Source organism: Hemiscyllium ocellatum, chromosome 10 (genome assembly GCF_020745735.1).
Source record: "Hemiscyllium ocellatum isolate sHemOce1 chromosome 10, sHemOce1.pat.X.cur, whole genome shotgun sequence".
NCBI lineage: Eukaryota > Metazoa > Chordata > Chondrichthyes > Orectolobiformes > Hemiscylliidae > Hemiscyllium > Hemiscyllium ocellatum.
Window position 1 is genome coordinate 30,820,123 of NC_083410.1, and position 27,603 is coordinate 30,847,725.

Consider the following 27,603-nt stretch of genomic DNA (forward strand, 5'->3'; position numbering starts at 1 on the left):
TTAAAATGGATGGTGACTGGGAGGTACGGTTGGTACCTGCGGGTCTGATTGAGATGCTTGACAAACCGTTCCCTAAGTTTACATTTAGTCTCCCCGATGTAGAGAAGACCACATCGGGAGCACCTGATGCAGTAAACTAGGTTGGAAGAGAGGCAGGTGAGCTTATGTCTCACCTCGAAGGACTGTTTGGGGCCTGGATAGAGTGAGGGAGGTGGCATGCTGGCAGGTTTTACATCTTTTCTGCTTGCAGGGGAAGGTACCTGGGGGGTTTAGGGAGTGTTAGATTAGATTAGATTACTTACAGTGTGGAAACAGGCCCTTCGGCCCAACAAGTCCACACCGACCTGCAGAAGCGCAATTCACCCATACCCCTACATATACCCCTTACCTAACACTACGGGCAATTTAGCATGGCCAATTCACCTGACCTACACATCTTTGGACTGTGGGAGGAAACCGGAGCACCCGGAGGAAACCCACGCAGACACGGGGAGAACGTGCAAACTCCACACAGTCAGTCGCCTGAGGTGGGAATTGAACCAAGGTCCCTGGCGCTGTGAGGCAGCAGTGCTAACCACTGTGCAACCGTGCCGCCCGTGTTGGTGTGGACAGTGGCACAAACCAAGGACTGTCAAAGTTATTGGTCTTTCTGGAAGGCAGAGATTGGTAGGGAGGAGAAGGTGTTCTTAGTGGCGGGGTCTAGTTAAAATTGGTGGAAGTGTTAAGGATGATGCATTGGATGCGGAGACTGGTGGGATGGTAGGTGAGGACAAGAGGGGGGATTTTGGAGCAGTGGAACGGGAATGGAGGAGGTGCAATGCAGGGCTGTCTCGATGACATAGGGAGGAAAAGGACGATGTTCGAAATAGGTGGACATCTGGGATGCTTGGAAGTGGAATGTTTCCTCATCCAAGCAGATGCAGTGGAGGCGGAGGAATTGGGAGAATCGGTTGGAGTTCTTCCAGGATACTGGGGTGGAGGAGGTGGAATCCAGGAAGTTATGGAAGCCTGATGCCAAGGTCACAGAGCAACTATTAGACATTCGGCTGGGCAAATACGATCAGCGAGAGGTGTTGATCCACACTGGTACCAATGCTATAAGCAGGAAGGGTCATGTGGTCTTGCGATCTGAATTTAGACAGCTAAGAAGAAAATTAGGAAATAGAAGCTTAAAAGTAGCAATCTCTAGACCACGGCTAGTACCACACACAAATGAGTACAGAAATAGTAGGATAACACACAAAAGCATGATTGAAGAAATGGTGCAGGAGGAGGGCTTGAAATTCCTGAAACATTGGGCCTGACTTTGCAAGAGATAGCATGAAAGAGAAGGATGTTGTGCAATGAAATTTGCAATGTGCATTAATTCATTTAACAGAGGGGGTCAAAATGGAGAACAAAGGAGAACAACATATGCAGCTGATTTTGAAATCTTCTCATGAATCTGGTTATTTCTTCCATTATAATAAAACCTGCAGTTGCTGAAGAATTTCATATTCCACTTATGTCACCAAACACAAAATGCTAAAACCATCAGAGCCATGGAGAAAGTGAGGTCTGCAGATGCTGAAGATCAGATCTGAAAATGTGTTGCTGGAAAAGCGCAGCAGGTCAGGCAGCATTCAAGGAACAGGAGATTCGACGTTTCGGGCATAAGCTCTTCTTCAGGAATCAAGCCTGAAGAAGGCCTTATGCCCGAAATATCGAATTTCTTGTTCCTTGGATGCTGCCTGACCTGCTGCGCTTTTCCATCAGAGCCATGATCTCATTGAAGGGCAGAGCAGAATTGATGAGGAAAATGGCCCACTTCTGATCTCATATCCATAAAGTGGATCGAACATGCATGCTAGAAATGGCATACATTCATAACCAGAAACCTGTATTTAGTGGAATAAACTGTCCGCTGCCATCCACTGACTCCTATTGGTACCTTTACGATAGCTCTTTCGATCCAAGGTCCAGCAAAGACTCCATCCCTTCTCCCAGTTCCTTCGCCTGCATCATAACTGTAGGGAATCTAATCTAATCTTATCCTGCTCACATGCCCACTTATCTGTCCCTGGCATGCTGCAATGTTCTAGCAAATCACAGCGCAAACTGGAGGAGCAACATCTCATCTTCAAACTAGACATTTTACAACCTTCTGGGCTCAATATCGAGTTCAACACCTTCAAATTGTGAACCCATTACTCCCTTTCTTTTAGCTTTATTTGTTACATTCTCTGTCGTCCTCTATCCCTTCCCCCCCCACCCCAATGGGACTGCCTGAACTTTCCAGTCCGTCAGTTAGACACACTATTGTTCTGCCATCCTCATATTAAGATTACTTATCTTAACTATCAACATCCTTTCTCCACCACCCCAGCAATCCAATCCCCTCCCTCCCACTATTGCATTAATGCTGCCCCCTCCACATTTCACCAGCTCTGATGAAGTGTCATCTCCACTCCAAAGGTCAGCTTGCTTTCTCTAAATGGATACTGCCTGACCCCTATGGCCTGCAGCATGCTTTTTTGTTTTCTTTCGGTTTTTACTCAGTTCCGATGATCCTGATGAAGAGCGTTTGCCCGAAACATCAACTCTCCTGCTTCTCGGATGCTGCCTGACCTGCTGAGCTTTTGCAGCAGCACACTGTCGACTCTATTCTCCTCACTTTCGTTCAGTTCCAATGATGTCGATGGATTTGGTGAACTACAAAGCCCAGAATCCCCGGTGCGGCAGCTGCGCGTGACGTCACCCACGACTCACGGTGACGCGTTGGGACGCTGCTCCTCGAGCGTCGTTTCCCCGGCAACGGGGCCTGGGCAGCCTGTGGGGGTTTCTCAGGGAGTCGGGCTAAACGGGATGCTATGAACGGGCGGTTCTTTCGTCGATGAAAGATGCCCCGGGCTAGGTGAGGATCATTGATTATTGTTGCTTAATAGTTGTTCAGCCGTCATGGCGCCTGTGGAGAAGGTTGGATATGGAGGTAGCTCAGCACGTTGTTTATCTGGGAGCTGTACACTTACCTCAACCCAGACCCTAACATCTCGCCCCTGAAGAAGGGCTGATGCTCCTTGGATGCTGCCTGACCTGCTGCGCTTTTCCAGCAACACCTTTTTCAGCTTTGACTACCTGGGCTCGCGCTTTTGATCATGCAACAACTGGAAAATATTCTGGCTAATCCAATTACCTTCCCTCTTCTTGGCCGAATAATTCTTATTATCCCTTTCACACCGCCATTCTTCCTATTGTTCATCCTTTTTAAAATCTGAACATTTATGGGTAATAGAAAGAGGTACAATTGTTTACTGCCTTTTTGTTTTCTTGGGATGTAAATCAAACTAGTGGACATCCAACCACTGAATTATTTGGAAATACAGTCAGTAAAACAGTGACATAAATAGATGATAAATTTTGGTAAGTTTGGTTGTCTACCAAAATGTTGGTCAATAAATAAAAATGCTCTTTTAGTGGCATTTTTCGTTGATTCTGACAGTCACATTGACAGGCCCTTAACCTTTCTGCTGAAATGTGGACAGTTCTAAAATTATTTTAATGGGATTATCTTTTGTCTTTTGCATCATGATTTGGAGACACCGGTGTTGGACTGGGGTGTACAAAGTTAAAAATTACACAGCACCACATTATAGTCACCTGATGAAGGAGCAGCGCTCCGAAAACTAGTGCTTCCAAATAAACCTGTTGGACTATAACCTGGTGTTGTGTGATTTTTATCTTTTGAATCAGTATTTCTTAAATTTGAAGCATTCTGTGTAGAGTCAAATCTTAGCCAATTTCTAAATCAGGGCCAGAGCATTTGACAAAATAGATTTATGAAGAAAAACAGCCTCCAAAACATTGAAACATTTGAACAACAGAAAATATTGGTAGTACAATTAAGTTTGTCACCATTTGAAACTACTAAACAAAACCATAGTATCTTGGATAAGAAATTCATTTTCAAGGGTTCTTCTAAGTTAATCTTTTGTTCGTATATATTTTTTTCTATGATTAGTGTCTGTAATTTGAAATAATTTGCTTCAATATTGCCAGGAGATAAATTGCTCGGTATGTCAACTTCTCTTGTTTTTATTCTTTGTTTTTTTTAATCTACAGTGACACTCTCTGGGATATAGCTGTGGCTCAAGTTTCAAAGAAAAATGAGGAGAAGGAAAATGAAGGAGATCTAGAAGTCAAGGAGAGATCTGTATTCTTTTTGGGAAATAAAACTGGGGTAAGTGGCTAGGATTACTTCCAAAAAACTGAATTTGTAATGTATTCTAAACCCTCACCCCCCAAAAAAAACTGTTGTAGAATTGCAGGAATGAATTCTAACAGCAGTAGTTTGTAGCATTGCATAAAATGTAAATATCACTCTGCGGTTCTAATGAACATAGAAAAGTACAGCACAGAACAGGCCCTTTGGCCCACGATGTTGTGCCGAGGTTTAATCATAATGTAAAATATAATAACTTAATCTACACACTCCTCAACTCACTGATATCCATGTGCATATCCAGCAGTCGCTTAAATGTCCCCAATGACCCTGCTTCCACCGCCACAGCTGGCAACGCGTTCCATGCATTCACAACTCTCTGCGTAAAGAACCTACTTCTGATGTCTCCTTTATACCTTCCTCCTAATATCTTCAAAATATGGCTCCTCATTCCTGTCAATCCTGCCTGGGGAAAAGTCTCTGGCTATTGACTCTATCTATTACACTCATTATCTTGTATACTTCGATCAGGTCTCCTTTCTTCCTCCTTCTCTCCAGAGAGAAAAATCTGAGTTTATTCAACCTCTCCTCATAAGGCAAGCTCTCCAGTCCAGGCAGCAGCCTGGTAAACCTTTTTTGCACCCTCTCCAAAGCCTCTGTATCTTTCCTATAGTAGAGCGACCAGAACTGGATACAATATTCCAAGTGTGATCTCACCAGGGACATGTAGAGCTGTAGCAAAACCTCGCGGCTCTTAAACTGGATCCCCTGTTAATGAAAGACAAAACACCATATGCTTTCTTAACAACCCTATCCACTTGGGTGGCAACTTTGAGGGATCTATGTACTTGCACACCCAGATCCCTCTGTTCCTCCACACTGTCAAGAATCTTGTCTTTAATCCTATATTCAACATTTGAGTTCGACCTTCCAAAATGCATCACTTCGCATTCATCCAGGTTGAACTCCATCAGCCATTTCTCAGCCCAACTCTGCATCCTGTCTGTTTTGCTGCGCTTGCAGTAGCCCTCCAACCTTTGTGTCATCTGTAAATTTACTAACCCACCCCTCAACCTCCTCATCCAAGTCATTTATAAAACTACAAAGAGCAGAGGCCCAAGGACAGAGCCCTGCAGAACTCCACTCAACACTGACCTCCAGGCAGAATACTTTCCATCTACAACCACTCTCTGCCTTCTGTCAGCCAGCCAATTCTAAATCCAGATAGCCAAATCTCCCTGTATCCCATACTTCCTGATTTTATGAATGAGCCAACCATGGGGAACCTTATTAAATGCCTTGCTGAAGTCCATATACACTACATTCACTGCTCAACCTTCATTGACCTGTCTTGACACCTCTTCAAAGATTTGTGAGGCATGACCTGCCCCTCACAAAGCCATGCTGACTGCCTTTAATCACACTATGCTTTGCCAAATAGTCATAAATCCTATCCCTCAGAATTCTTTCTAAAACTTTGCTGACCACAGACTTAAGACTGACTGGTCTGTAATTGCCAGGGATTTCCCTATTATCCTTCTTGAAAAGAGGAACAACATTCGCCTCCTTCCAACCCTCCAGTACGACTCCCGTGGAGAGTGAGGAGGCAAATATCCTTGCCAACAGCTTAGCAACCTCCTTTCTCGCTTCCCGGAGCAGCTTTGGATAAATCTGGTCTGGCCCTGGGGACTTATCAATCTTAATGTTTTCCAAAATTTCCAGCACATCAACCTCATCGATCCTGATCTCATCAAGACTGTATCCCAGCTCCTCGAAGTTTTCATTCACAACAAGTTCCCTTTCCTTGGTGAAAACCAAAGCAAAAAACTCATTTAGGGCTTCCCCTAACTGCTCAGACTCCACGCACAAGTTCCCTCCGCTATCCCTGATTGGCCCTACCTTCTTCCTGGTCATTCTGTTATTCCTCACGTATGAGTAAAATGCGTTTGGGTTCTCCCTAATCCTTCTTGCCAAGCCTTTTTTGTGCACCCTACTGGATCTCCTCTGTCCATTTCTGAGCTCCTTTCTAGCAAGCCTGTAATCCTCTAAAGCTGTGCTAGATCCTTGCTTCCTCCACCTTACGTAATGAACAGTTAGAGTAGCTGCTAAATGCAAATTATTTTTTCACAAATTGGAAAGGGAAATAAAGGGATCACTTAATCACTGGAGAGACAGAGATAGCATAGATCCAAATCTCATTAAGGGATACTCCTTAATTTTCCATGAAACATTATTCAAAGTGGTCTTAAAAGTAACAGTTTATTTCATTTCAGTTTTTAATCTGTTAAATTGTCTGTCATTATAGAGTCATAGAGATGTACAGCACGGAAATAGACCTTTTGATCCCACGTGTCCATTCCAACCACATATCCTAACCCAATCTAGACCCATATATCAGCATTTGGCCCATTTCCATCTCAACCTTTCCTATTCAGATACCCATGCAGATGCCTTTTAAATGCTGTAATTGTACCAGTCTCCATCACTTCCTCTGGCAGCTCATTCCTTACACGCACCACCCTCTGCGTGAAAAAGTTGCCCCTTAGGTTCCTGGTAAATCTTTCCCCTCTCAACCTAAACATACGCACTCTTGTTCTGGACTCCCCCATCCCAGGGAAAAGACCATTTCTATATACACTATATACGCCCTTCATGATCTTGTAAACCTCTATAAGGTCACCCCTCAGCTTCCAATACTCCAGGGAAAAGAGCTCCAGCCTATTCAGCCTCTCTCTGTCGCTTAAACATTCCAGCCCTGGCAACATCCTTGTAAATCTTTTTGAACCCTTTCAAGTTTTACAACATCCTTCCGATAGGAAAGAGACCTGAATTGCACATAATATTCCAAAATAGCCTAACTAATGTCCTGTATAGCTGCACCATTACCCTTCAACTCCTATACTCAGTGCTCTGACCAATTAAAACAAAACATACCAAATGCCTTCTTCACTATCCTATCTACCTGCAATTCTACTTTCAAGGAACTGTAAACCTGCACTCCAAGGTCTCTTTATTCAGCAAGACTCCCCAGTACCTTACCATGAAGTGTATAAGTCCTGCCCTGATTTGCCTTTCCAAAATGCAGTACCTCATTATATACAAATTGGAATTCATTTTATGCTAATTGTTCTGTTAACATGGTGTTTTGTCATCTATGGGAGAGACTGTTGGCAATCTTTATTGTTTCCTTCATAACCAAGAAATAAAAGATCAGCCTTGTGATATATATCTTATTTAACTTGCCATTCGTTTTGTCGATGGAAAATATCAGCCTTTCTGCTTTTCAAGGTCTGGTGTGAAGGGAGTGTAGTGCCACAGCAAAACTCAGCACAAGCTGGAAAAACAGCACATTATCTTTTACTTGTAGATCCTGTAGCCTTCTGGACGCAATATCAAGTTCATAACATTAGGACTTGAGCTTTCCCATGTCCTCACTCCAACCACACACAACAGGCCTTGCAATTACATAGTCTGTTATTACACAACCATTGTTAGCTACTTACAGCCCCCATTCATAGCTGATCAGTCTGCTAGCCACAAGTTTTCCACTCCTTTGTCTGTCCAACTGTTCTCCCCTCTCTTTGGATTCTATCCTCACCTATCATTCACTCCTCATCCCCTACCCCCCCCATCTTCTACATCTCAACTGACATATTCCGAGCAACTATCGGTTCTGAAGTGGGTCCCTTGATCCAAAATGGTAACTCTGGTTTCTTTCCACAGATGCTGCCAGATCTGCTGGGCTTTTTCAGCAATGGATGTAGGTTTGGTCGCTGAACTGGAAGATTCATGTTCAGACATTTCATCACCATACTAGGTAACATCTTCAGTGAGGCTCTGGACGAAGCATTGCTGATGATTCCTGTTTTCTATTTGTATGTTTGGGTTTCTTTGGGTTGGTGATGTCATTTCCTGTTCTTTTTCTCAGGAGGTGGTAAATCGTGTCCAAGTCAATGTGTTTGTTGATAGTCAACATTAACACATTGACTTGGATCGGATTTACCACCCCGAGAAAAAAAACAGGAAATGATATCACCATAGGAAATGACATCACCAACCCAAACCCAAAGAAACCCAAACATATAAATAGAATGCAGGAATCATCAGCAATGCTTCATCTGGAGGCTTTCTGAAGATGTTACCTAGTATGGTGACGAAACGTCTGAACATGAATGTTTAAACTCAATGAACAAACCTACATCCAGAACCTCAACCAGAGCTACAGATCTTCTCAAAACTCACTTTTTCAACAATTTCTACTTCTGTTTCTGATTTACAGCATCTGCAGTCTTTTGGTTTTTTATTTAGATAAAATTTACATGTTTATTTTGTACACTGGTTTTCAGCAAAGTCTGCTTTCTAAATTATTTTCAGAGCAAGTTGATTCTGAGCATTGTTAACTTGGCTTATTATTTTTAGAAAAAGTACATGTAAAAAGTAGAATGCTCATCATTTTGCATTAATTTACAGGGAAAAACTACAATTATACTCCGATTTCTTGACAGGTATGTATTAATTTCTGAAATCTGGAGGACTAAGTCACAAAGCAACTGAGCACATTGTCTTTAGTCCTAGAATGTGAATTTAAACCAACTCCTACTTAACCATTGAAAGCTTGATGATTTTCCCTTTTGTGTCTGAACCTTCTGAACAGTGGCTTTAATTGCAGTGGGTAGCTGATTCTCACTTAGTGTGAGAAAATTGTCTCTTGGGAAAATGACCAGGAATCAGGACAATTGCAGGGAACTGGCACAGTGGCTGGATTTTGAAAGTGTTATGCCTATCTGGCCCTGTTCTCGCTCCATAATTAAGTCAAAACCCTGCTTAAGCTCTCTGTTTGACTTGGGTTTATTTTTATACTGTTAGATATAGGTCCAGAGAAACAACATAAGCTTGTCAATATTAGTGTGACAATATTAAATAAACAATTCTAATGCTTGCAATGAACTTGCCTTTACAGGGATGAAATCCCGAAGCCTACGTTAGCTTTGGAATATACTTTTGGAAGAAGAGCAAAAGGACATAATACTGTATGTACTGGCATTGCTGTGTTAAATGCAAATTGATGCGGGAAAGTGACAGGTATTGTTGCCTTGAATCAACCTTTAATGCCAAGTTCTTCTCTCAAAGAAGCTAAGACTGACATTTGTCTACCCTACTGACTTGTCAGATAATGAGGAATCAATAGAGGGCAATCAGAAGAGAAAGTAATCTGAGTAAATGTAATAGGCCATAACTCTCTTATTGTGAAGCAGAATGCTGATTAAATGGCATATCTAAATATCTGGGAAGGTACTCTTAATAATGCAGCCTCGTTCAATATGACATTTTCTACAATAACCATAGGGAGAATGGTGAAATATACCTTCTATAATTGTCAATGTCATGGCATATAGTATTCCAAAAGAAACCAGCACTGAGGGTCTTGAAGTTGATATACTTTTTTTTTAAACTTTAACAACTCTGAACAAAAAGCAACATATTATTATTGTTATATCTGTTCTTTCACGTGTTGCCAGATCAAGAATTTATTTTTGCTAAATGCATTAAAAACCTTTAATTAGATCTCACTTAATTTGGATAGTGTTTTTAACTTGAAAGCCCCTACATTCTATTCAAGAGTTGTACTATGCAAGTGACATTCACATATGATCCTTTACAAAAATTACAGATCTCATTATAACCTGACATGTCTCAAAGAAATAATACATTATATAAAGTCCTGCACTCGTTAAGTGCAGTTGATATTATTACTTCCAAACATTTCTGCTTTCAATAGTAATGTTATGATATTTAACTAATTATGGGTATTGAAAATCTGTTACATTGAAGTATGGATACATGTATAAAGGATAAATTGATTCATCATGTATGAATGGAGGATTCTGAGAGCGACTACTTTGCTTCAAATTCCACATCCAGATGTGTATGAAAGATGATCTGAATGAAGCCTGCTTGTCAACATAAAGTAGAACTTCATAAACTGCCCCATATAAATTATAAATATACATTCAGGCAGAAATTATGTGTACAGAAATTCTGAAATTTTTTATACTTGTCATCCAAGTAATAGGTGCTTTTCAAATTTTTGAAAAAATAGTTGCTTCTGTTCAATTTTTGTAATTTTATTGCAAATTCACACTATTCATCTATACGGTTGTGGAGTTTATTCATTTCAATACATTGCAACTTATTTTTTCTTTGGTTCAGTCTTAAAAGTAAAATGTAACTTTGTGTTTGATGATAGTTGCTCGATCAGTACTACCAATTTTCTTCCACTGGAGGGCATTGGCATAATAAGCAATTAAGCAGTCAACATAAAGGCCTGCTAGAAATCTGAAATAATTATGGGTGAACATTTTGAGTGTAGATTGATATGGGGGTTTGAAGAACTGAGTTCTGATAAGGCGCTGCACACAAAACGCGAAAGCATGGGAATGTGGTGCATTACCCAGCACTTTGTTTTACTGCAGAGTGTCGTACACTGATGCCTCCCAGTGGTAGAATATGATAAACTATGCAAGTGTTGTAGGTAACCATTTGTTTAATGTAAAAATAATTATTGAATTGGTGCCAGGTCATACATATGTACAGCACAGAGACAGAGCCTTCGATCCAACTTGTCCATGCTAACCATATATTATAGATTAATCTAGTCCCATTTGCCAGCATTTGGCCCATATCTCTCTAACCCTTCCTATTCATCTACCCATTCATATGCCTTTTAAATGTTGTGATTGTACCAGGTTCTACCACTTCCTGTGACAGTTCATTCCATACATGCACCACCCCCGTGTGAAAAGATTGCCCCTTAGGTCTCTTTTAAATCTTTCCCCTCTCACCTTAAACCTATGCCCTCTAGTTTTGGATTCCCTTCTCCTGGTGAAAAGACCTTGACTGTTCACACTTTCCATGCACCTCATGATTTGATAAACCTCCATAAGGTCACCCCTCAGCCACTGATGCTGCAGGGAAAATAGCCCCAGCTTATTCAGCCTCTCGCTGTAGCTCAAGCCCTCCAACCCTGGCACCATCCTTGTAAATATTTTCTGAACCCTTTCATGATTAACAATATCTTTCTTATAGCAAGGAGATCAGCATTGAAGGTAGTATTCCAAAAGTAGCCTAACCAATGTTTTGTAGAGCCACAGCATGACCTGCCAAATGTCGTCTTCACTACTCTATCTACCTGTGACTCCACTTTCAAGGAATTATGAACCTGCACCACAAGGTCTGTTTGTTCAGCAACACTACCCAGGAACTTAACTGTAAAATGTATAAGTCCTACCCTGATTTGCTGTACCAAAATGTAGCACCTTATATTTTTCTAGATTAAACTCCATCTGCCACTTCTTGACCAATCAGTCCATCTGATTAAGGTCCCGTTGTAGTCTGAGGCAACTTTCTTTGCTGTCAGACTACACCACCAAATTTGGTGTTATCTGCAAATTTACAAACAACATCTCCTATGTTCACTTATATAAGTGAAAGAAAGCAGTGGACCCAGCTCCAATCCCTGTGACACAACGCTGGTCACAGGCCTTCAATCTCAAAAGCAACGCTTCACCATCATCATCTGTCTCCTACCTTCAAGCCAATTTTGTATTCAAATGGCTAGTTCTCCCATACTCCATGTGATCTAACCTTGTTAACCAGTCGACCATGTGGAACCTTGTCAGACACTCCTGATTGAAGGGCTTAGGCCCGAAATGTCGACTCTCTTCCTTGGATGCTGCCTGACCTGCTGTGCTTTTCCAGCTGCATCCTTTTCGACGCAAACGTTACTGAAGTCCATATGGACAACATCCACCGCTCTGCCTTCATCAATCCTCTTCGTCACTTCTTCAAAAAAACTCAGTCAAGTTCATGAGACACATTTTCCCATACACAAAGCCATGTTGACCATCCCTAATCAGTCCCTGCCTTTCCGAATACATGCGAATTCTGTCCCTCGGAATCCTATACAGTAACTTACCCATCACTGACATCAGGCTCACTGGTCTATAGTTCCGTGACTTTTCCTCATCACCTTTCTCAAATAGTGGCACTACGTTAACCAACCTCCAGTCTTCCAGCATCTCACCTGTGGCTATTGATGATACAAATATCTCAGCAAGAGGCTCAACAATCACTCTTCTAGTTGCCCATAAACGTCTAGGGTACACTTGATCCCACCCTGGGGATCATTCACCTTTTATGCTTTTTAAGAACTGCAGCACCACCATCTCTGTAATATGAATTATTTTAAAAGATTTCCCCAAATTCTGTTGCTTCTATGACCTTCTTCATGGTAAATATAGATGCAGAGTACTCATTTAGTATATCACCCAGCTTGTGCAATTCCATACATAGTTGGCCTTGCTGATCTTTGAGGAGCCCTCTTCTCTCCAATGCCCCTCCCCCAAGTCCCTCCTCCCTACCTTTTATCTTAGCCTGCTGGACACACTTTCCTCATTCCTGAAGAAGGGCTTATGTCCGAAATGTCGATTCTCCTGTTCCTTGGATGCTGCCTGACCTGCTGCACTTTTCCAGCAACACATTTTGAGCCCTATTCTCTACCGAGTTACTCTTTTGTCCTTTATGTATTTGTAGATTCTCTTTAAATTCTCATTAACCCTATCTGCCAAAGCTATCTCATATTCCCTAGTTGCACTCCTGGTTTCCCTCTTAAGTTTACTCCCACTGCCTTTATACTCCTCTAGGGAATCACTCGATCTCTGCTATCTATACCTGGCATATGCTTCCTTATGTTTCTTGACAAAAGCCTCAATTTCTCTCGTCATCCAGCATTCTGTACATCTACCAGCCTTGCCCTTCACCCTAACAGGGACATCCTATCTCTGGACTCTCATTCTCTCAGTTTTGAAGGCTTCCCACTCTCTAGCCTAGCTTTCCCTTTATTGATGCATATCCGCTTTTAATTAACTTTTAAAAGTTCTTGCTTCATACTGTCAAATTTTCCCTTCCCCCAATTTACAATTCTAACTTTTACATCAGGCCTGTCCTTTTCCATAACTATTTTAAAACTAATAGAATTATGATCACTTGCCCTAAAGTGCTTCCCCACTGACACTTCAGTCACTTACCCTGCCTTATTTCCCAAGAGTAGGTCCAGTTTTGTTCCTTCTCTGGTAGGTACATCTACATACTGAATTAGAAAATTTTCTTGTACACAGTTAACAAATTACTTTCCATCTGATCCCTTAACACTATGGCTGTCCCAGTCAATGTTTAGAAAGTTAAAATCCCCTATCATAACCACCGTATTATTCTTATAGATAACTGAGATCTCCTTACAAATCTGCTTCTCAATTTCCTGCTGATCATCCCTTTCTTATTTCTTCGTTCCACTCAAATAATTTCGCTGGACATACTCCCCTGAAATATCCTCCCTAAGTATAGCCATAATGTTATCCCTAATCAAAAACACAACTCCCTGTCCTCTTTTGCACCTCTTTCTCTCCCTCCTATAGCATTTATACCCTGTAACATTAAGATACCAGTTCTGTCCATCTCTGAACCATGTCTCTGTGATAACTGTGACATCCCAGTCTCATGTTTCTAATTATGCCCTGAGTTCATCTACCTTATCTGTCAGGCCTCTTGCATTGAAATAAATGTATTTAATTGATCAGTCCTACCTTGTTCTCTGCTTTGTTCCTGCCTGTGTTGTCTATTAACTTTCTCCTTTTCCCAACTGCACCAGCCTCAGACTGATCCCTTTTTTCCTTACAAGTTTAAATCCTCCAAGGTGGCTCCAGCAATCTCCCCGCCAGAGTGTTGGTGCCCTTCCAATTCGGGTGCAACCTGTTCCTCTTATACAGTTAAAAATCATACAACACCAGAACCTTAAGTTTTCTCAGAAGTGTGACTTGAAAGAAATACTGGGATTTACATTTTTATGAATCAAAACCTGCAACCCATTCTAAAGGATGAAAGACTTAACAGCAATCTAGGTTTGTTCGCTATATCACATCAGTTACATGACACTATGATCCTGTGCTATAACTTCTGTATCTTATGATCCTACCTCACTAGCTACCTGACAAAGGAGCAGCGCTCTGAAAGCTAGTACTTCCAAATAAATCTGTTGGATTATAACCTGGTGCTGTGTGCTGTGCCACCCCTGGCACTCCAGTCCAACACCGGCATCTCCTCATCATGGCCTTTTACACAGGTCTGTTCTACGCAGAAGACATTCTAATGATTCAAAAATGTATATCTTTCTCCTCAGCCACGCACTTATCTGCTCAATCCTCCTATTCCTACTCGCACTAGCTTGTGGCACCGAGAGTAATTCAGATATTATTACCCTTGACCTACTTTTTAACCTTCTGCCTAATTTCCTATATTCCCTCCTCAGAACCTCATCCTTTTCTCTTCTGATACCACATTGGGTCCAATGTGTACAGTGACTTCGTGCGCATCTCTTTCCCCTTTGGAAATATTTTGCACCCTCTCCAAGATATCCTTGACCCTGGCACCCAGGAGGCAACACACTATTCTGATCATTATTTGCCGGCCATAGAAACGTCTGTCTGTGCCTTCGACTAAAGAATCTCCTATCGCAATTGACCACTTGGAACCTGACGTACCCCTTGTTAGATTAGACCCAGTATCACTACCGGAAACTTGGCTGTCAGTGCCACAATCCCCTGAGAGTCTGTTACCCCCTATATTTTCCAAAATAGCATACTTGTTTGAGGGGTGGATTGCCACCGGAGATTCCTGCACTACTTATCTACCCCTCCTGCCTTTCCTACAGGTAACCCATCTGACTGACAGTTTCAGGAAGGCGGATCAATTGCAGATACAATCATCCATCCCACCCTGTAGCTCCTGTAGATTCCTCATTTTTTTATAAAAAGAAATGTTAATATACTTGAAGTCATGGGTAATTATTAATATAGGATTTTGTAGGGTGGTGTGAAACTGCAAATTTGTTATCTTTCTTTATATTGAAAACTATTTTGCAGCCAAAGGATATTGCTCACTTTTGGGAACTAGGTGGTGGAACATCATTATCTGATCTTGCTCAGATTCCAATCACCATCGACAGCATAAGGTTTGTATTTGTGTGGTTCTGAGATTAAATACTACTTTAAAACACTAGAAACCAAAGCAAAATTCTGCTTTTACCAAAATGTCCTTGTTGTAATCATTTATTCATGAGTACTGCTGAGAAAACAAGACATGCTTTTGAAGTTTTTCATCTTGCATTCATTATGATAGAATCACAAGAATACCAAATCTCAAAGGAGCCAACAATCCATGCTGTGTGACTGAACGGTGTTTATTGATTAGCAAGTGGGCTCTAGTGATAGATTGACTCTAGTGGAGGTTTTGCTGTGAAGAATGCAACATGGAACATTAATTGCCAAGCTTTTGTTTAAATTCAAACCTGGCAAGTCGAGTATAACTGGTCAAGGCATTGCCATGGAGAAAGTAGCAGGGATGCATTCACATACACTTCTTGCAAACAAAAACAAAAATTGTACCTTTTTCAGCTAAAATAAAGTTTGGGGGCAACCATTTTCTTGTGCATGCCTTGTGGCAATGCCTTCGAGTCAACTTGAATCTAAACAAAAGCTTAACAGTTAACTATTCCTTGGTGCATCTATCAATCAAGGGTCTACTTGCTAACTAATCAACATCCTTCTTTCATGAAATATCAGTAGTTGTTCCATTTGAGATTTGGTATCTTCACAATTCTGTCCTAATATGTGCAAGGTGATAAACTTCAGCTGCATTTCTTTTTTTTTCAGTAATGCTCAAGTTCTGTATGACTGAGCTATTCTTTTTATTGTTGCTTTGCTTTTTAATTTGTGTAATAGGGAAGTACCTGGCGACTGCTTAATATCTAATTTGAAATACGGAAACTAACATTGAAATTGTGTGCATGAAGAAATTGTATTGTCTTTGTCTTGTTACTCTGGTGTTCCTATATACTTATCCACCCACAATGTTTACAGTTGTGTTTAAACATATATTGTATAATATATAATATTTACTGATACAAGCTATTCATTGCACAAGAAATTCATTCTGTGTACATTAAAGACTATTTAAAATATTAATAAGTGGAAAAATCTCTGATGGAGAAACTGGTAAACAACCTTAAAAGGAATGCAATTCAAACAAACTGGGATAATTGCAGTTCAAAGGGAAAGTTTGATTGTGTTGCAAGAATGATGGTAAGAGATATTCACACCTGGGATTATACTGATTACTTTGGATGTATGAGGACATTTCGAAAAATGCTTTGACGTTAGAATGTAAAGGGGGGAGGTTTAAATTATCTACATAGATTTCCATTTTAAAGAAGATGAAATCAACTTGTCAACACTAAGTATCTTGATGCAACATGTAATTCTAGTAAGAGGGCCATTATTTCAACTAGAAAAATAAATTATTCACCTGAGTCCCAGAATCTAAGGGTTGGTTTGAAGGCACAAGTTTAAATCTCAATCTCGGACTTGCCATACCATGGGCTAGGTTGCAAGAACTGCCCTATTATGAATAGTTTATCTGTATGTTTTGTCCTGGAAATTAGCAGAGTCTACTTGGAAGGCAATAAGAAATCTGATATCGGAGTCAGTTTGGAAGCTGTCAGAAAGCAATTATGGATCTGCCAGCAGCCAGATCAATGAACTAAGAGGTTGCTCAAAATCAGAGGTATTTTGATCTAGGTTCAGTAAGCAGGCTTTGTCACTGGAGCCCAAATTCAGAATGAAGTTGGGAGTGCATGAGGAATTAAAACTGTCAGATCTGCCTTCAACGCAATTGGAAGGGATCAGTAGTGGAATCCTTACAGACTGGGAGAACTTTAGAATTCTAACTACCGGGTTGGGAAATTGAGGTGAATTAAAATGAACTTCTAGGAACTTCAGCACACCTGAGGTTGGTTCCAGGAGGAGTGACAGAGTCTTCAAGATCCTAAAATGTATTGGAGAACCTCTTAGGTGGAACTTGACATGGATTAGGAAATGATCAGAAATTTTCTGGTTTAAATAATAAGGGCTTGCAAAATATAGTGTTCAGTTAGTAGTACTTGTTTTGTTTATTTTGCTGTATTTTGTTTTGTTTAAATCATTAAATGTTGCGCCATAAATTACTTCAATTAATATATGGAAGTTTGGTCTCCCTCACGATCATTACAAGTAGGAATATGAAAATCTGTGCTGTGTAGGTCAAGAACCATAATTATACAATTTGTTAGATAATACAGCACAGTTTACAACTTTGTCACTTGGAGGTTTGTAACCAGCTTAGATAAATACCATAAGATTCGATAATGTGTGACATCTTCTTAGGAGAGAGTTCTACTTTTTATCAATTTTAAGTGCATTGAAAGCATTTGCAATGTTCCAATTGAACTAGGACCATTTCTATTGTTTTGGTTTTGGACCTTTCCAAGCCCAATGACCTATGGCTAAGCATGGAGAAATTGCTGAATGTGACAAAGAACCATATCAACACAACCATAAATGAACTGGGCAAGAAGGATTCCATAAATGTAAATGATTTCAAGCAAAAGACCTGGAAAACATTGCAGAGGAATCACCCGGTGAGTCTAACTTTGGAGAATTTCCTTTAACTTTGCATGATAGCATCATTAATCGAACATCAAAACTTACTTAAAGAATGCTACTTGTAACTGAACTTATTTTATCTAGTCCATGTCCAATCTAGACCAGATGTGGTTTTCAGATTAAGCATGATTAGGATGTAAAGGATAATTGGAGCAGGTCACATAGATGTAAGTCAGTTCTTATTTTAAAGAAATCATCTTTCACATAGTTTTATATAATTTAGAGTTAAATAACAAACCTTTGGTAGTTTAAAGGACAGAAAAATAGGATTTCCATGTACTACAAGTTGGGAAGTTAGGAAATGCAAGAGTGTATTTACAGAGGCAAATTCTAACCGTAATATCACAGAAAAAAGAATAACACAAATAGGTTTATGTTTTTAAAATTTATTTAGATCTGTGGAGATACCAAGTAACCTGATTTTTTTCTAGCTTTTTTGTTATTATTTTGAATTTCTAGCATCAGCAGTATTTTGCTTTTGTATCAACCCTAATATGAAAACCTTTGTAGTAATGTAATAAAACCTTGTCACACAAACAAACGGTATTATTACTAATTAATTTATCAGCTTGCTACACTCTGTGAAACACTTTACAGAGGGTACTGTTGGCTTCAAAAACCTCTCTACTCAGAGGTTTTCCGTATTCAGAGGGAATATCAAAAAATTTTTTAAAAATTTATTGTAGCACAACACGTGGTGCATGTACCCCTTCATCTCCGATACCGTGGTGTCAGACAGCACGCAGTTATCTCCTCTTTTAATCATTTTCGGGATAAATAAACTGCAATTTATTTGTAATGGTTTATAGTGCTGTGTTGTGAAATTTGGTCTTTCTTTGGTGTTTGTATGGCAGCTCTTTGCTAGATCGTCACGTGATTTTCTAGGCATTGTTTAACTTCAACCTTCAGTGTGTTTTGGTTGCATTTGAGAAAGATATTTTGAATTATGTGGATTTTTCTTGCTATGTTGTCGAGATCTACCAAAATGTACGTAAACCTTAAGCATTAAACTACTTTTTTTCTTTTTCTTTTCAAATTCTCACAGGATTGGGAACTAATTGATCCATTTCCCATTCCTCTTGTTATAATTGGGAGCAAATATGATATTTTTCAGGTACAGTGCAAATCACACTTAGTGTCATTTTTAATTGATGTAATTTCACAAGTTAATTACTTTTATGAACATATTGATGGATCTATTGATTTGTTAACTATTTGGTTCTTTCTACAGGATTTTGAATCTGAAAAGAGGAAAGTAATCTGCAAAACACTCCGCTTTGTGGCTCATTATTATGGAGCTTCATTGTTGGTATGTTTGGATTACTTACATTATGGTATTTGGAAATCATTTCTACTTTGGCATGTTATTATGATCCCCATTCGTTTATAGCTATGATAGATGCATTGTCAGAGAACAACAGGATCACAGAGACAGGATGCCATTTATAAATTTTTCTTATAGTTATGAAAGCAACTTGTCTCCCTCAATTTACATACTGAATACATGTTGATCCAATCCAGCACCAAGTCATCGGTTGCTCAAATTAGAGATTATTGTCACTTCTCCTATTAATATCAATTTTGAATTATTTATATTTTAGTAGATAAGGTTACAGAATAGACTAGATGAGAAACAAAATTTGTCTGCACTGTTCCAACAATGTTTGTCAGCCTGGATTTTTGAAAAAAGCTGCATTTCCGTTTTCCATACTTGTCATCTGTTTGGGATAGAAATCAACTAGGTAAAAACAATGACTGCAGATGCTGGAAACCAGATTCTGGATTAGTGGTGCTGGAAGAGCACAACAGTTCAGGCAGCATCCGAGGAACAGTTTCGGGCAAAAGCCCTTCATCAGGAATAAAGGCAAAGAGCCTGAAAGGTGGAGAGATAAGCTAGAGGAGGGTGGGGGTGGGGAGAAAGTAGCATAGAGTACAATAGATGAGTGGGGGAGGGAATGAAGGTGATAGGTCAGGGAGGAGGGTGGAGTGGATAGGTGGAAAAGAAGATAGGCAGGTAGGACAAGTCATGGGGACAGTGCTGAGCTGGAAGTTTGGAACGAGGGTGAGGTGGGGGAAGGGTAAATGAGGAAACTGTTGAAGTCCACATTGATACCCTGGGGTTGAAGTGTTCTGAGGCGGAAGATGAGGCGTTCTTCCTCCAGGCGTCTGGTGGTGAGGAAGCGGCGGTGAAGGAGGCCCAGGACCTCCATGTCCTCGGCAGAGTGGGAGGGGGAGTTGAAATGTTGGGCCACAGGGCGGAGTGATTGATTGGTGCTGGTGTCCCGGAGATGTTCCCTGAAGCGCTCTGCATCCAGTCTCCCCAATGTAGAGGAGACCGCATCGGAAGCAACAGATACAATAAATGATATTGGTGGATGTGCAGGTAAAACTTTGATGGATGTGGAAGGCTCTTTTAGGGCCTTGGATGGAGGTGAGGGAGGAGGTGTGGGCGCAGGTTTTGCAATTCCTGCGGTGGCAGGGGAAGGTGTCAGGATGGGAGAGTGGGTTGTAGGGAGGCGTGGACCTGACCAGGTAGTCATGGAGGGAACGGTCTTTGCAGAAGGCAGAAAAGGGTGGGGAGGGAAGTATATCCCTGGTGGTGGGGTCGTTTTGGAGGTGGCGGAAATATCAGCAGATGATTTGGTTTATGCGAAGGTTGATAGGGTGGAAGGTGAGCACCAGGGGCGTCTGTCTTGTTACAGTTGAAGGGGTGGGGTCTGAGGGCGGAGGTGCGGGATGTGGACGAGATGCATTGGAGGGCATTTTTAACCACGTGGGAAGGGAAATTGCAGTCTCTAAAGAAGGAGGCCATCTGGTGTGTTGTGTGTGTGTTCTGGTATGTTTTCCTCCTGGGAGCAGATACGGCAGAGGCGGAGGAATTGGGAATACGGGTTGGCATTTTTGGAAGAGGTAGGGTGGGAAGAGGTGTAATCCAGGTAACTGTGGGAATCGGTGGGTTTGTAAAAAATGTCAGTGTCAAATTGGTCATCATTAATGGAGATGGAGAGGTCCAGGAAGTGGAGAGAGGTGTCAGAGATGGTCCAGGTAAATTTAAGGTCAGGGTGGAATGTGTTGGTGAAGTTGATGAATTGCTCAACCTCTTCGCGGGAGCACGAGGTCGCGCCAATGCAGTCATCAATGTAGGGAGGAAGAGATGGGGAGTGGTACCGGTGTAATTACGGAAGATCGGCTGTTCTACGTAGCCAACAAAGAGACAGGCATAGCTGGGGCCCATACGTGTGCCCATGGCTACCCCTTTGGTCTGGAGGAACTGGGAGAATTTGAAGGAGAAATTAAGGGTGATGACCAGTTCAGCCAAACGAATGAGAGTGTCGGTGGAAGGGTACTGTTGGGGACGTCGGGAGAGGAAAAAACGGAGGGCTTGCAGGCCCAGGTCATGGCGGATGGAGGTGTAGAGGGATTGGATATCCATGATGAAGATGAGGCCTTGGGGGCCGGGGAAACGGAAGGCTTGGAGGAGGTGGAGGGCATGGATGGTGTTTCGAACGTATGTGGGGAGTTCATGGACTAGGACGGATAGGACAATGTCGAGGTAGGTAGAAATGAGTTCAGTGGGACAGGAGCATGCTGAGACAATGGGTCGACTAGGGTGGTCAGGCTTGTGGATCTTGGGAAGGAGGTAGAACCGGGCGGTGCGGGGTTCCCGGACTATGAGGTTGGAAGCTGTGGATGGGAGATCTCCTGAGGTAATGAGGTTCTGTATGGTCTGGGAGATGATGGTTTGGTGATGGGGGGAGGGATCATGGTCGAGGGGTGGCAGGAAGGGGTGTCCTTGAGTTGGTGTTTGGCTTCAGCGGAGGTCTTCCAGCATCACTAATCCAGAATTTGTTTGGGATATCTGAGTCAGATTGCTAGTTTTGCCCTTTTTTTAAAAAAAAATCGTACTTTAATGCTCTGAGCTCACAATCATTAAGAATTAGTTTGAGAAATATTGATAAGTCTATTTCATGAAATATTCTTAACCTTCATTTCATCATTTAGGACTTGATGCTATTTGGAAATAATATCCTGGAAGCCCTGCCACCAGATCTTTAGAGGAAAATAAAGAAAAATATACTCAACACTCAAAAATATTTTTCTTTTGTTTATTTTTAATCTTTCTTGTGGCCTTATGATTTAGTTGGAAATTAGAGGAACTTTCATGTCAAATCATGTATCATATATTCAGTTTTTCAGCAATAAAATGGAAAGCACAATATCTAAAATGCGGACTATCCTGAATCATTTGGCATTCGGTACTGACAGAAGGTGAGCAGCATGCATTTTATGTTGGTGCTTGTGTGATGACTACTTAAATTAATAGGGGAAATAAGAGATAAGGTACCATTCTTGAAAATGGACTGCTACACAAAACCTGTCATTCTTGTAACATTCATGGATTTCCATCTGATAATTTTGATTGTTCACCCCAAAAAGCACAGTTGAATGAAATATGAAGGGAGCCTCCTGCACACCCAGCAGTTTTTCTTTGCCCCCTTTCCATGATTTTACAAAGCCCAAACACTTACTAAAAATAACCATGCCATTCTTCAAGATCGCTAATGGTCTTTTGTGTTTTGCAGCAAAGCAGTATCTGTTGAGTACAATAAGCCACTGTTTGTTCCGGCTGGTCTGGATTCACTGAGTCTGATTGGTAAGTAAGCAACTGAAAACTATTTTAGCACAAGGTAATTTATAATAGTAAGGGCTGAATTAATTACAATAGTGTAATTGGGATTCAGGTTCTAGCCGCCATAACCTCTATTTCTATAAGAAAGGAGATCAAAAATAGAAAGTTATTCCTTGGGATTCACTTCCTGATTTTCCTAATACTGGACATAATTTGTCTTACCTAGTTTTAGTGGTGTGACTTGGAAAAAAAAGCCTTTTTGTCATTCAGTGAGGTCAAGCTCCTCTAATAATAACAGTACCTGCACAAATTCGAAAACTGGACAAACAGCCCTAAAGTTTCCTTTGTTTATAATCTACCAGCCAGTCGTATTTTTGAGTTAAAATAATATTTTGCACCACAGTTTTTATAGAGCCCTAGAAATTATTTATAACTATTTAAATGATTTTTGGCCACAATTCTTTTATTGTGGCATTACATGTTTGCTTATTTTTGAATAGGTGAAAAGGAAGCTCAATGTTCAACTCCTAAAATTTGTTTTTTTTAGTTGTTGTTAGTTATTTTAGTAGTATGTGTTTTTATTGTATTTATCCCATAATTATTATATTTTAGGAACAATTTCTATTTTCTCTATACATTTAAGCTTGTTTTAAATATTCAAAACAGACCAATGTTACCATGAATTCCAGCAAACTGTGCATTTGATAATGAAGCATTTACAGAACTTCAGAAGAACAACAACTTGCATTTACATAGTATGTCCAATATAGTGAAACATCCCAACATTGAAGTCCTAGAACAGGTGACAAAAATATTGTTCACCAGAGGATTTAGTGATCATCTTAAACGAGAAGAGGGATAGATGTACTTGGCAGAAATTGCAGTGCTTTGGAGGAAGCCAGTTGAAGACATGGTGGGGAATAATGGAGCATTAAGACTGGGGACGTGCAAGAGATCAAATTTGGAAGAGCCCAGAGGAAGGGAAATAGGGAAGAGTGATATAATTGCAGAAATTTGAAGTCCATGATGAGAATTTTTAAGAAGTCAAGACCTTTCTGTTACTCAAATAAGCCGGGCTTGGTGATAGGACAAAAGTTAAAGGAAGACCTTCTACCTGCATCTGCGTCAGCTCGAGGATCCACTTGCTCTTTAGATGTAAACTACAGAATGCCAATGGCTAGGAGCAAGTAAAGACAAAGTATGTTGATTGCTTAGATCATACTCCCAAGGCAGGAATTTCCTATTTAGATGTTATAAGATATAAAGCCTATCAATATAATCAGTGGAAACCTGAATAAAGTTGACTGCATATGCTATTATTCCACTGTTAACTGTGTACCATATCAATGGAGCTGAGAGTGCCCAGGGACCAGGAATATTGCAGAAAGAAGCCCAGAGTATCATGTATATAGTTGTGAGTGGTGAGCGTAGAAGCCAAACTAGTACAGAGTTTTGCAAAACAGCACGGAGTGTGGAGGAAATGGTATATTTGAGTCTCTTGGGGAGAAAAAAAGTTAATATAGTAGTTAAAGAGAGTGGGTGCTTTAAGGGTCAATTTATTTGTTGTTTAGTTTGTACTTAACACAAAGCATTTTTCTATCTGCTTTAATTGACCAAAAATATGTCTTAATACTTATAAAATACCCAGCAGATCTGGTAGGATCTGTGGAGAGAGAAACAGTGTCCGGGTTTGAGGTCAGTGAGTTTTCTGTGATGAAATTTGATTGAAGTTCATTGACTTGAAATGAACTCTGTGTTGTTGCTAATTCTTACATCCTAGGCAAAATCAGCAGAGAGTGAAAAATCAAACCTGGGGCTCTCCTGGTCTGTGGAGTTCAGTATCACCCTAAACAAATATCTGCTGTGTACTTACAGATGTTTCATGCTTAAAAGTTGGTTTTTTAATTGCTATTACTTGTATATTCAACATTATACTCTGACTTAAAAATCCAAAAATGTATTAGCATCAGGGGATAGATTTAATTTGGTGAGCAAGAATTATGTTATTAAATCTGCCATCAAGTACTATGGTAAAATCATGGGTATTTTCTAACACATATCATATATGTTTTTTTTAATATATGCACAGGGTCTCCACCAGCTACTGAAATTGACTTAGGGAAGATAAATGCACGGAATCCTGTTGATCTGTGGAAGAAAGTATATGAAAAGCTGTTTCCATCTGAGGTAACCTGTAAACTAATGGTTCGAAGCATTATTTTCCTGCCTGCAGATTTCTTTAAGCTGCTCTGTTAACTATATTATTTCTAAGTACAAAATTGATTTCATAACTGGAAATATTATTGTCAGCTGCAGTAAAGGCTGAACAATAATTGAGACCAAATTAGAGGAGCATTATTGTGTACTTGATTGTGTGTATCTCACGAGAAAATACTTGTCACTGATATGGGCTGAAATCTAATTCTGTAATCTGTATAAACATGTTTGGTTTGCGTTTAGACATATTCACTGGCATCTGACTATCTGACCATCTGACTAACGAGGTAAAAACTGGGCAAAAACTTGGTAAATGGAATAAATTGTGGTGAAATGTGAGGTTATACACTTTGATAGAAATGATAGAAGAGTTGCATATTATTTAAATTGAGAAAGACTGCAGAATGCTATGGAACAGAAGGATTTGTAAGTCCTCATCCAAGAATCACAAAAGTCTAGCATCCAATTTCAGCAGGTAATGTGGAAGGCAAATGGAATGTTAGCCTTTCATTCAAAGGGAGCAAAAAGTAGGGAGGTTTTGGTAAACTATACAAGGCAGTAGGAGGAATTTCTTCACTCAGGATTGGGAATTGGTGTATTTTTTTCTCTCAGAAAGCTGTTGAGGCTAAGATGGACAGATTTTTAATTAGTAAGGGAATTAAGGTAATGGAGAAAAGTTTGGGGATTATCAAATCAGCCTTGGTCTCATTGAATGGTGAAGCTGACGCAAAGAACTGAATGGCCTACTTTATCCCTAAATCTTATGAGAAAGCTCACCAGATTGAGTTCAAAACAGCAGGTTTAAAAACTGACTGTCGAGATTTTTGGTGAATCATAGGTCTTAACATTGACATCCTGTCTTCCAGACCTTTGCCAGCCAATCAGGGATCCTACAAATTGCCTCCGGAGGCCAATTTTCAAAGGGGCTGATAGTGAATTGGTAGGTCAGGTCTCGTGGAGAGAAGAGCTGAAGGGAGAGGTTGAAGCCAGGAACAGAATGGCTTTCCGTAACCATCTCTTTGCCCCACCCATCCATGCCCTGATTGGTCCCAGTTTGGAATAATTAGAGACCTTCACTAATAGCCCAACCTGACCAGCAAGTCACCCTGATTTTCCAGCCAAGCTACTTGTTGAGAAGACAGGAAATTGGACTCATAGTGGGTTGAAGCTCTAATGGCTTCTTTATCCACTTACTGACCAGTTTTAAGGACCTTAAGAATTGAGAGGGTCTCAACTTGATGAATTGCTGAGGTGGCCCGAAGGCCAGTATTTCTCCAGGGCCAATTTTTCCAATTATTTGCTCTTCTCTCCACTTGTAGTGAGGGAAGAATGTTTCAAATAGGTGCAGTCATTTTAATGAATGTCCTGTAAGGGGCTTCACGACAACCCCAAAGTAACTTTTAGATGGAATGATGTTCAGACAAGATCCTGTCCATTTGTTGTATCAGCTTAAGTGGATATGCAAATTCTCACATCACACTAAAACAATAAGATGCTCAAGTCTATATTCGAGACAAAAAGACTGCAGATACTGGAATCTAAAATAGACAAACAGGAGCCTGGGAGAACATAGCAAGCCAGGCAGCATCAGGAGGTGGAGAAGTCGATATTTTAAGCCGAGACCCTTCATCAGAATTGGGGAAGAGGAATGGAGCTCAAATAAATAGAGGAAGGGGGGTGGGTAGGTATGGTAGCGATAGATGGATGCAGGGAGGGTGTTATTGTGATAGGTCAGTGGGAACGTTGGAGCAAATAGCTGGGAAGGAAGATGGAGGGGTAGGGTCAGGTCAAGGAGGTGGGGAGGAGAGTAAGGGGTTAGGGAGATAGTGAGGCGGAAAATGGAACAGAAGTGAGAAGGCTGGGTTGGAAAGAGAGCCAGAGGATAGGTGGAAAGATTATTTGAAATTGGGGAATTCAATGTTAAGTCCTCCACGCTATTGGCTGCCAAGGTGGAAGATGAGGTGTTGTTCCTCCATTATGCGATCTGATTCACTGCAGCAATGGTGGAGGCTGAGGATGGACAAGCCAATGTTCTACCTATTTCCCAATTAGCTAAGTTTTTAAAAAAAATTATTTGTTTTGTGCCTGTTTATGGATTACTGCTGATGAAAAATTCTAGCATTTGCCTGTGTCACAACAATTATAGGACTTCAAATGTAGTTCATAGTATGATTTTCTTCATTTGTTCATTGATATCCCCATCCCTAGTTGCCCATGACAAGTGAGCTGCCTGCCTTAATTTCTGCAGTATATTTGCTGTAGGTAAACCTACAATGTCATTAGAGGGGGACTTAGGTTAGAGACTTTTAATACGATGAGTACTATCTAAAAAGTGCAGATTTTGAAAGATTGAATGTTCTCTTTGATGTCACTAGAGCAGAAATGATAATTTTGCTGAAGCGTATCCATATAAAATATTTACTCCTTAGCTATTTCAAAGTGCACATGCTGAAGACAATCTGAACATTGTACAGACAGTCCCCAGATTGTGAACAGGTTCTGTTTTTGAGTCTGTACCCAAGTTGATTCGTACACAAGTCAGAATACAATACAGGACAATATAAAAGAGCCATTGGTAAGTACAGGAAAAGTTAGTTTGCCAGGTCTTACAAACACAAACTCAAAGTGGTGTAGTTTTAAAGTTGAGTGTTCATAATCAGGGTCCCTTTGTATTATGAAGATGGATTTAGATTAGACATTTAGGTTTCTGTTCCTAAACTCTTCAAAGGTGCTACCTTTCTCCATGTCATCAAAAGCTCTTTGATACTTATTTATTGGCAACATCTTTAGTCATTTCTGTTATTTCTTCAAACAGCTTTTCAGTTACACTGCCACCTTCCTGTGCAGAGTACTGAATGGTTTAATGTTAGTACACATATTCAGCGCAACTGTTGAGTATTAATTTAACATAGAAATTCCAAAACCTTAATTCTTGTATTGCAGTTATAGCTATTTAATTTTAACTT

The 27,603-nt window shown here is 40.5% G+C and overlaps 1 protein-coding gene across 3 annotated transcripts in view; it reads left to right on the top strand.

The window, feature by feature from the left end:
• The first annotated feature begins 2,795 nt into the window (after positions 1–2,795).
• dync2li1 (dynein, cytoplasmic 2, light intermediate chain 1) overlaps positions 2,796–27,603 on the top strand; it is a 31,564-nt gene continuing 6,756 nt past the window's right edge. For all 3 annotated transcript variants that reach the window (XR_009645073.1, XM_060830860.1, XM_060830861.1), the window contains exons 1-11: positions 2,796–2,893; positions 4,099–4,216; positions 8,669–8,703; positions 9,159–9,228; positions 15,175–15,263; positions 17,579–17,765; positions 18,836–18,904; positions 19,022–19,099; positions 21,980–22,059; positions 22,374–22,444; positions 24,510–24,607. Coding sequence is in view for 2 of the 3 variants with exons in the window: in XM_060830860.1 (XP_060686843.1) it covers positions 2,880–2,893; positions 4,099–4,216; positions 8,669–8,703; positions 9,159–9,228; positions 15,175–15,263; positions 17,579–17,765; positions 18,836–18,904; positions 19,022–19,099; positions 21,980–22,059; positions 22,374–22,444; positions 24,510–24,607 (909 nt within the window). In the remaining variant the exon portion in view is untranslated. The remainder of the gene's footprint in view (positions 2,894–4,098; positions 4,217–8,668; positions 8,704–9,158; positions 9,229–15,174; positions 15,264–17,578; positions 17,766–18,835; positions 18,905–19,021; positions 19,100–21,979; positions 22,060–22,373; positions 22,445–24,509; positions 24,608–27,603) is intronic.